Source organism: Nothobranchius furzeri, chromosome 2, assembly GCF_043380555.1.
Source record: "Nothobranchius furzeri strain GRZ-AD chromosome 2, NfurGRZ-RIMD1, whole genome shotgun sequence".
Taxonomy (NCBI): domain Eukaryota; kingdom Metazoa; phylum Chordata; class Actinopteri; order Cyprinodontiformes; family Nothobranchiidae; genus Nothobranchius; species Nothobranchius furzeri.
The window spans coordinates 101,629,781-101,641,046 of NC_091742.1; the positions used below are offsets into that span (position 1 = coordinate 101,629,781).

The window sequence follows — 11,266 nt, forward strand, 5'->3', positions numbered from 1 at the left end:
AGCTGGAGGTCTGAGTAACAATCAGCACAGCTGGAGGTCTAAGTAACAAACAGCACAGCTGGAGGTCTAAGTAACAGACAGCACAGCTGGAGGTCTAAGTAACAGACAGCACAGCTGGAGGTCTAAGTAACAGACAGCACTGCTGGAGGTCTAAGTAACAATCAGCACAGCTGGAGGTCTAAGTAACAATCAGCACAGCTGGAGGTCTAAGTAACAGACAGCACTGCTGGAGGTCTAAGTAACAAACAGCACAGCTGGAGGTCTAAGTAACAGACAGCACAGCTGGAGGTCTTAAGTAACAATCAGCACAGCTGGAGGTCTAAGTAACAGACAGCACAGCTGGAGGTCTTAAGTAACAATCAGCACAGCTGGAGGTCTAAGTAACAGACAGCACTGCTGGAGGTCTAAGTAACAAACAGCACAGCTGGAGGTCTAAGTAACAGACAGCACAGCTGGAGGTCTTAAGTAACAATCAGCACAGCTGGAGGTCTAAGTAACAGACAGCACAGCTGGAGGTCTAAGTAACAGACAGCACTGCTGGAGGTCTAAGTAACAAACAGCACAGCTGGAGGTCTAAGTAACAGACAGCACTGCTGGAGGTCTAAGTAACAAACAGCACAGCAGGAGGTCTAAGTAACAGACAGCACTGCTGGAGGTCTAAGTAACAAACAGCACAGCAGGAGGTCTAAGTAACAGACAGCACAGCTGGAGGTCTTAAGTAACAATCAGCACAGCTGGAGGTCTAATTAACAATCAGCACAGCTGGAGGTCTAAGTAACAATCAGCACAGCTGGAGGTCTAAGTAACAGACAGCACAACTGGAGGTCTAAGTAACAAACAGCACAGCTGGAGGTCTAAGTAACAATCAGCACAGCTGGAGGTCTAAGTAACAATCAACACAGCTGGAGGTCTAAGTAACAGACAGCACAGCTGGAGGTCTAAGTAACAAACAGCACAGCTGGAGGTCTAAGTAACAGACAGCACAGCTGGAGGTCTAAGTAACAGACAGCACTGCTGGAGGTCTAAGTAACATTCAGCACAGCTGGAGGTCTAAGTAACAAACAGCACAGCTGGAGGTCTGAGTAACAATCAGCACAGCTGGAGGTCTAAGTAACAAACAGCACAGCTGGAGGTCTAAGTAACAGACAGCACAGCTGGAGGTCTAAGTAACAGACAGCACTGCTGGAGGTCTAAGTAACAATCAGCACAGCTGGAGGTCTAAGTAACAGACAGCACAGCTGGAGGTCTTAAGTAACAATCAGCACAGCTGGAGGTCTAAGTAACAGACAGCACAGCTGGAGGTCTAAGTAACAGACAGCACTGCTGGAGGTCTAAGTAACAAACAGCACAGCTGGAGGTCTAAGTAACAGACAGCACAGCTTTAGGTCTTAAGTAACAATCAGCACAGCTGGAGGTCTAAGTAACAGACAGCACAGCTGGAGGTCTAAGTAACAGACAGCACAGCTGGAGGTCTTAAGTAACAATCAGCACAGCGGGAGGTCTAAGTAACAAACAGCACAGCTGGAGGTCTAAGTAACAGACAGCACAGCTGGAGGTCTTAAGTAACAATCAGCACAGCTGGAGGTCTAAGTAACAAACAGCACAGCTGGAGTTCTAAGTAACAGACAGCACTGCTGGAGGTCTAAGTAACAGACAGCACAGCTGGAGGTCTAAGTAACAGACAGCACAGCTGGAGGTCTTATGTAACAATCAGCACAGCTGGAGGTCTAAGTAACAAACAGCACAGCTGGAGGTCTAAGTAACAGACAGCACAGCTGGAGGTCTAAGTAACAGACAGCACAGCTGGAGGTCTTAAGTAACAATCAGCACAGCTGGAGGTCTAAGTAACAAACAGCACAGCTGGAGGTCTAAGTAACAGACAGCACTGCTGGAGGTCTAAGTAACAAACAGCACAGCTGGAGGTCTAAGTAACAGACAGCACAGCTGGAGGTCTAAGTAACAAACAGCACAGCTGGAGGTCTAAGTAACAAACAGCACAGCTGGAGGTCTAAGTAACAGACAGCACAGCTGGAGGTCTAAGTAACAAACAGCACAGCTGGAGGTCTAAGTAACAATCAGCACAGCTGGAGGTCTAAGTAACAAACAGCACAGCTGGAGGTCTAAGTAACAGACAGCACAGCTGGAGGTCTAAGTAACAAACAGCACAGCTGGAGGTCTAAGTAACAATCAGCACAGCTGGAGGTCTTAAGTAACAATCAGCACAGCTGGAGGTCTAAGTAACAGACAGCACAGCTGGAGGTCTTAAGTAACAAACAGCACAGCTGGAGGTCTAAGTAACAGACAGCACAGCTGGAGGTCTTAAGTAACAATCAGCACAGCTGGAGGTCTAAGTAACAGACAGCACAGCTGGAGGTCTTAAGTAACAAACAGCACAGCTGGAGGTCTAAGTAACAGACAGCACAGCTGGAGGTCTTAAGTACCAATCAGCACAGCTGGAGGTCTAAGTAACAAACAGCACAGCTGGAGGTCTAAGTAACAAACAGCACAGCTGGAGGTCTAAGTAACAATCAGCACAGCTGGAGGTCTAAGTAACAGACATTACAGCTGGAGGTCTTAAGTAACAATCAGCACAGCTGGAGGTCTAAGTAACAATCAGCACAGCTGGAGGTCTAAGTAACAGACAGCACAACTGGAGGTCTAAGTAACAAACAGCACAGCTGGAGGTCTAAGTAACAATCAGCACAGCTGGAGGTCTAAGTAACAATCAGCACAGCTGGAGGTCTAAGTAACAGACAGCACAGCTGGAGGTCTAAGTAACAAACAGCACAGCTGGAGGTCTAAGTAACAGACAGCACAGCTGGAGGTCTAAGTAACAGACAGCACTGCTGGAGGTCTAAGTAACATTCAGCACAGCTGGAGGTCTAAGTAACAAACAGCACAGCTGGAGGTCTGAGTAACAATCAGCACAGCTGGAGGTCTAAGTAACAAACAGCACAGCTGGAGGTCTAAGTAACAGACAGCACTGCTGGAGGTCTAAGTAACAGATAGCACTGCTGGAGGTCTAAGTAACAATCAGCACAGCTGGAGGTCTAAGTAACAAACAGCACAGCTGGAGGTCTAAGTAACAATCAGCACAGCTGGAGGTCTAAGTAACAGACAGCACTGCTGGAGGTCTAAGTAACAAACAGCACAGCTGGAGGTCTAAGTAACAGACAGCACAGCTGGAGGTCTTAAGTAACAATCAGCACAGCTGGAGGTCTAAGTAACAGACAGCACAGCTGGAGGTCTAAGTAACAGACAGCACAGCTGGAGGTCTTAAGTAACAATCAGCACAGCTGGAGGTCTAAGTAACAAACAGCACAGCTGGAGGTCTAAGTAACAGACAGCACAGCTGGAGGTCTTAAGTAACAATCAGCACAGCTGGAGGTCTAAGTAACAAACAGCACAGCTGGAGTTCTAAGTAACAGACAGCACTGCTGGAGGTCTAAGTAACAGACAGCACAGCTGGAGGTCTAAGTAACAGACAGCACAGCTGGAGGTCTTAAGTAACAATCAGCACAGCTGGAGGTCTAAGTAACAAACAGCACAGCTGGAGGTCTAAGTAACAGACAGCACAGCTGGAGGTCTAAGTAACAGACAGCACAGCTGGAGGTCTTAAGTAACAAACAGCACAGCTGGAGGTCTAAGTAACAGACAGCACAGCTGGAGGTCTTAAGTAACAAACAGCACAGCTGGAGGTCTAAGTAACAGACAGCACAGCTGGAGGTCTTAAGTACCAATCAGCACAGCTGGAGGTCTAAGTAACAAACAGCACAGCTGGAGGTCTAAGTAACAAACAGCACAGCTGGAGGTCTAAGTAACAGACATTACAGCTGGAGGTCTTAAGTAACAATCAGCACAGCTGGAGGTCTAAGTAACAGACAGCACAGCTGGAGGTCTAAGTAACAGACAGCACAGCTGGAGGTCTAAGTAACAGACAGCACTGCTGGAGGTCTAAGTAACAAACAGCACAGCAGGAGGTCTAAGTAACAGACAGCACAGCTGGAGGTCTAAGTAACAGACAGCACTGCTGGAGGTCTAAGTAACAAACAGCACAGCAGGAGGTCTAAGTAACAGACAGCACAGCTGGAGGTCTAAGTAACAATCAGCACAGCTGGAGGTCTAAGTAACAATCAGCACAGCTGGAGGTCTAAGTAACAAACAGCACAGCTGGAGGTCTTATGTAACAGACAGCACAGCTGGAGGTCTAAGTAACAGACAGCACAACTGGAGGTCTAAGTAACAGACAGCACTGCTGGAGGTCTAAGTAACAAACAGCACAGCTGGAGGTCTTATGTAACAGACAGCACAGCTGGAGGTCTAAGTAACAGACAGCACAACTGGAGGTCTAAGTAACAAACAGCACAGCTGGAGGTCTTATGTAACAGACAGCACAGCTGGAGGTCTAAGTAACAGACAGCACAACTGGAGGTCTAAGTAACAGACAGCACTGCTGGAGGTCTAAGTAACAGACAGCACAGCTGGAGGTCTAAGTAACAGACAGCACTGCTGGAGGTCTAAGTAACAATCAGCACAGCTGGAGGTCTAAGTAACAATCAGCACAGCTGGAGGTCTAAGTAACAAACAGCACAGCTGGAGGTCTTATGTAACAGACAGCACAGCTGGAGGTCTAAGTAACAAACAGCACAGCTGGAGGTCTTATGTAACAGACAGCACAGCTGGAGGTCTAAGTAACAGACAGCACAGCTGGAGGTCTAAGTAACAATCAGCACAGCTGGAGGTCTAAGTAACAAACAGCACAGCTGGAGGTCTAAGTAACAAACAGCACAGCTGGAGGTCTAAGTAACAGACAGCACAGCTGGAGGTCTAAGTAACAAACAGCACAGCTGGAGGTCTAAGTAACAATCAGCACAGCTGGAGGTCTAAGTAACAATCAGCACAGCTGGAGGTCTAAGTAACAGACAGCACAGCTGGAGGTCTAAGTAACAATCAGCACAGCTGGAGGTCTAAGTAACAGACAGCACAGCTGGAGGTCTAAGTAACAAACAGCACAGCTGGAGGTCTAAGTTACAGACAGCACAGCTGGAGGTCTACGTAACAGACAGCACAGCTGGAAGTCTAAGTAACAGACAGCACTGCTGGAGGTCTAAGTAACAATCAGCACAGCTGGAGTTCTAAGTAACAATCAGCACAGCTGGAGGTCTAAGTAACAAACAGCACAGCTGGAGGTCTAAGTAACAAACAGCACAGCTGGAGGTCTAAGTAACAGACAGCACAGCTGGAGGTCTAAGTAACAAACAGCACAGCTGGAGGTCTAAGTAACAAACAGCACAGCTGGAGGTCTAAGTAACAAACAGCACAGCTGGAGGTCTTAAGTAACAAACAGCACAGCTGGAGGTCTAAGTAACAGACAGCACAGCTGGAGGTCTTAAGTAACAAACAGCACAGCTGGAGGTCTAAGTAACAGACAGCACAGCTGGAGGTCTTAAGTACCAATCAGCACAGCTGGAGGTCTAAGTAACAAACAGCACAGCTGGAGGTCTAAGTAACAAACAGCACAGCTGGAGGTCTAAGTAACAGACATTACAGCTGGAGGTCTTAAGTAACAATCAGCACAGCTGGAGGTCTAAGTAACAGACAGCACAGCTGGAGGTCTAAGTAACAGACAGCACAGCTGGAGGTCTAAGTAACAGACAGCACTGCTGGAGGTCTAAGTAACAAACAGCACAGCAGGAGGTCTAAGTAACAGACAGCACAGCTGGAGGTCTAAGTAACAGACAGCACTGCTGGAGGTCTAAGTAACAAACAGCACAGCAGGAGGTCTAAGTAACAGACAGCACAGCTGGAGGTCTAAGTAACAATCAGCACAGCTGGAGGTCTAAGTAACAATCAGCACAGCTGGAGGTCTAAGTAACAAACAGCACAGCTGGAGGTCTTATGTAACAGACAGCACAGCTGGAGGTCTAAGTAACAGACAGCACAACTGGAGGTCTAAGTAACAGACAGCACTGCTGGAGGTCTAAGTAACAAACAGCACAGCTGGAGGTCTAAGTAACAAACAGCACAGCTGGAGGTCTTATGTAACAGACAGCACAGCTGGAGGTCTAAGTAACAGACAGCACAACTGGAGGTCTAAGTAACAGACAGCACTGCTGGAGGTCTAAGTAACAGACAGCACAGCTGGAGGTCTAAGTAACAGACAGCACTGCTGGAGGTCTAAGTAACAATCAGCACAGCTGGAGGTCTAAGTAACAATCAGCACAGCTGGAGGTCTAAGTAACAAACAGCACAGCTGGAGGTCTTATGTAACAGACAGCACAGCTGGAGGTCTAAGTAACAAACAGCACAGCTGGAGGTCTTATGTAACAGACAGCACAGCTGGAGGTCTAAGTAACAGACAGCACAGCTGGAGGTCTAAGTAACAATCAGCACAGCTGGAGGTCTAAGTAACAAACAGCACAGCTGGAGGTCTAAGTAACAAACAGCACAGCTGGAGGTCTAAGTAACAGACAGCACAGCTGGAGGTCTAAGTAACAAACAGCACAGCTGGAGGTCTAAGTAACAATCAGCACAGCTGGAGGTCTAAGTAACAATCAGCACAGCTGGAGGTCTAAGTAACAGACAGCACAGCTGGAGGTCTAAGTAACAATCAGCACAGCTGGAGGTCTAAGTAACAGACAGCACAGCTGGAGGTCTAAGTAACAAACAGCACAGCTGGAGGTCTAAGTTACAGACAGCACAGCTGGAGGTCTACGTAACAGACAGCACAGCTGGAAGTCTAAGTAACAGACAGCACTGCTGGAGGTCTAAGTAACAATCAGCACAGCTGGAGGTCTAAGTAACAATCAGCACAGCTGGAGGTCTAAGTAACAAACAGCACAGCTGGAGGTCTAAGTAACAAACAGCACAGCTGGAGGTCTAAGTAACAGACAGCACAGCTGGAGGTCTAAGTAACAAACAGCACAGCTGGAGGTCTAAGTAACAAACAGCACAGCTGGAGGTCTAAGTAACAGACAGCACAGCTGGAGGTCTAAGTAACAGACAGCACAGCTGGAGGTCTAAGTAACAGACAGCACAGCTGGAGGTCTAAGTAACAAAAAGCACAGCTGGAGGTCTAAGTAACAAACAGCTTTGGTAGTCAGGTTGTCCGTGTGTGACATGTTGGACCATCAGCCGAGTTCCAGCGCAACACTGACGAGAAGCCTTAACTCCCTATACATCCCTGAGATGTTTGTTTTATTCTGGTTGATGATAATAAGCTGAGGGCTGGATTAGGATTAGAACACATGGGCCTAGAGGTGCAGGGTTAGGGTTATGCTGCTTATTTAACATAGCCATCAGGTTTACTGGGTTTGGGTTTTGGCTCGGAGCAGCAGCGTACCTGTGCAGCAGATCAGATACAGCAGGAGGGACAACAGCTGGTCCACAATTGGACAGGAAGCCAGTACCGGTGAAATATACCACCTCACCGGTGGGTTAGAGCGATCCTCATGTAGCGACCAACTCCCTTTACCAAGAAGAACCCCCTACAGAACCTGGTCCATGTGGTTCTCCATCCATGGATCACTGAGCTTTGGGTCTGGTACCGAGATCCGTCTACAAACAAGGAACTGGTTCTGGATTAGAATCTGATTCCAAACCAGTTTCTTTACCTCGTTCAGGTGTGTTTGAAATGTTAATCATGTGTGTTCAGGTACCGAGGCCAGATGGTAAACCAGATGAACTGGGTCTGATGGTTCTGGATGAGCCCAGTGTGAAGCAGTCTAACCCCCAGGTGCTGTCCTTATGGCTGTCAGAGGAGAGCAAGCAGCACCAGGTCACACAGGTACACATACACCTGTACTACACCATCAGCACCAGGTCACACCTGTACCACACCATCAGCCCCTGGTCACACCTGTACCACACCATCAGCCCCTGGTCACACCTGTATCACACCATCAGCACCAGGTCACACCTGTACCACACCATCAGCACCAGGTCACACCTGTACCACACCATCAGCCCCAGGTCACACCTGTATCACCCCATCAGCACCAGGTCACACCTGTACCACACCATCAGCACCAGGTCACACCTGTACCACACCATCAGCACCAGGTCACACCTGTACCACACCATCAGCCCCAGGTCACACCTGTACCACACCACCAGCACCAGGTCACACAGGTACACACACACCTGTACCACATCATCAGCCCCAGGTCACACCTGTACCACACCACCAGCACCAGGTCACACAGGTACACACACACCTGTACCACATCATCAGCCCCAGGTCACACAGGTACACACACACCTGTACTACACCATCAGCCCCTGGTCACACCTGTACCACACCATCAGCCCCTGGTCACACCTGTACCACACCATCAGCCCCTGGTCACACCTGTATCACACCATCAGCACCAGGTCACACCTGTACCACACCATCAGCCCCAGGTCACACCTGTACCACACCACCAGCACCAGGTCACACAGGTACACACACACCTGTACCACATCATCAGCCCCAGGTCACACCTGTACCACACCACCAGCACCAGGTCACACAGGTACACACACACCTGTACCACATCATCAGCCCCAGGTCACAGAGGTACACACACACCTGTACTACACCATCAGCCCCTGGTCACACCTGTACCACACCATCAGCCCCTGGTCACACCTGTATCACACCATCAGCACCAGGTCACACCTGTACCACACCATCAGCACCAGGTCACACCTGTACCACACCATCAGCCCCAGGTCACACCTGTATCACCCCATCAGCACCAGGTCAAACCTGTACCACACCATCAGCACCAGGTCACACCTGTATCACACCATCAGCCCCAGGTCACACCTGTATCACACCATCAGCCCCAGGTCACACCTGTACCACACCATCAGCACCAGGTCACACCATCAGCACCAGGTTACACCTGTACCACATCATCAGCACCAGGTCACACCTGTACCACACCATCAGCCCCAGGTCACACCTGTACCACACCACCAGCACCAGGTCACACAGGTACACACACACCTGTACCACATCATCAGCCCCAGGTCACACAGGTACACACACACCTGTACTACACCATCAGCACCAGGTCACTCCTGTACCACATCATCAGCCCCAGGTCACACCTGTATCACACCATCAGCACCAGGTCACACCTGTATCACACCATCAGCCCCAGGTCACACCTGTATCACACCATCAGCCCCAGGTCACACCTGTATCACATCATCAGCCCCAGGTCACACCTGTATCACACCATCAGCACCAGGTCACACCTGTATCACACCATCAGCACCAGGTCACACCTGTATCACACCATCAGCCCCAGGTCACACCTGTATCACATCATCAGCACCAGGTCACACCTGTATCACATCATCAGCACCAGGTCACACCTGTATCACACCATCAGCCCCAGGTCACACCTGTATCACATCATCAGCCCCAGGTCACACCTGTATCACACCATCAGCCCCAGGTCACACCTGTATCACACCATCAGCCCCAGGTCACACCTGTACCACACCATCAGCCCCAGGTCACACCTGTACCACACCATCAGCACCAGGTCACACCTGTATCACACCATCAGCACCAGGTCACACCTGTACCACACCATCAGCCCCAGGTCACACCTGTATCACACCATCAGCACCAGGTCACACCTGTACAACACCATCAGCACCAGGTCACACCTTTATCACACCATCAGCCCCAGGTCACACCTGTATCACCCTATCAGCACCAGGTCACACCTGTATCACACCATCAGCACCAGGTCACACCTGTATCACACCATCAGCCCCAGGTCACAACTGTATCACACCATCAGCCCCAGGTCACACCTGTATCACACCATCAGCCCCAGGTCACACCTGTATCACACCATCAGCACCAGGTCACACCTGTATCACACCATCAGCCCCAGGTCACACCTGTACCACACCATCAGCGCCAGGTCACACAGGTACACACACACCTGTACCACACCATCAGCCCCAGGTCACACCTGTACCACACCATCAGCACCAGGTCACACCTGTATCACATCATCAGCACCAGGTCACACCTTTACCACACCATCAGCCCCAGGTCACACCTGTACCACACCATCAGCACCAGGTCACACCTGTATCACATCATCAGCACCAGGTCACACCTGTACCACACCATCAGCCCCAGGTCACACCTGTACCACACCATCAGCACCAGGTCACACCTGTATCACATCATCAGCACCAGGTCACACCTGTACCACACCCTCAGCCCCAGGTCACACCTGTACCACACCATCAGCACCAGGTCACACCTGTACCACACCATCAGCACCAGGTCACACCTGTACCACACCATCAGCACCAGGTCACACCTGTATCACAGCATCAGCACCAGGTCACACCTGTACCACACCATCAGCCCCAGGTCACACCTGTATCACACCATCAGCACCAGGTCACACCTGTATCACACCATTAGCTCCAGGTCACACAGGTACACACACACCTGTACCACACCATCAGCACCAGGTCACACCTGTACCACATCATCAGCCCCAGGTCACACCTGTACCACACCATCAGCCCCAGGTCACACATGTATCACCCCATCAGCCCCAGGTCACACCTGTATCACACCATCAGCCCCAGGTCACACCTGTATCACACCATCAGTACCAGGTCACACCTGTACCACACCATCAGCACCAGGTCACACCTGTACCACACCATCAGCCGCCGATGACACAGGTACACACACACCTGTATCACACCATCAGCCCTGTTAGATTAATGTAACATAGTCCTGCAGGAGCCTACAGGACGAAGACTTGTTCAGAGGGAGGAAGCAGACCTTCTGCTGCTTGTAGTAAAACCAGGACTGAGCACAAGCTTCTGGATCTGGAGGCCAGACGGATGGTGGGTTGGTGTCTGCAGGTCAACGGTCATCTTGTGGTCAATTAGGTGGTGGAAACTGACACCTATGCAGAACACACACACACGCACACACACACACACAGTTACAAACACAGATGCACACACCCATGCACGCACACACACACACGTGCACACACACACATGCACGCATGCACACACACACACACACACATGCACACACATACACACACGCATGCACACACACTCACGCACATGCACACGCACACACACACACACTCGTGCACATGCACGCATGCACACACAGACGCACGCACACACACACACACACTCATGCACATGCACGCATGCACACACACGCATGCACACACACGCACACACACTCACGCACGCACACACACGC

At 50.1% G+C, this 11,266-nt stretch overlaps 1 protein-coding gene across 2 annotated transcripts in view; it reads left to right on the forward strand.

Moving 5' to 3' along the window:
* Positions 1 to 11,266, forward strand: part of ift46 (intraflagellar transport 46 homolog (Chlamydomonas)) — a 33,116-nt gene that overhangs the window by 13,985 nt on the left and 7,865 nt on the right. For both annotated transcript variants that reach the window (XM_070548712.1, XM_070548713.1), the window contains exon 4: positions 7,655 to 7,786. In XM_070548712.1, the coding sequence (XP_070404813.1) occupies positions 7,655 to 7,786 (132 nt within the window). The remainder of the gene's footprint in view (positions 1 to 7,654; positions 7,787 to 11,266) is intronic.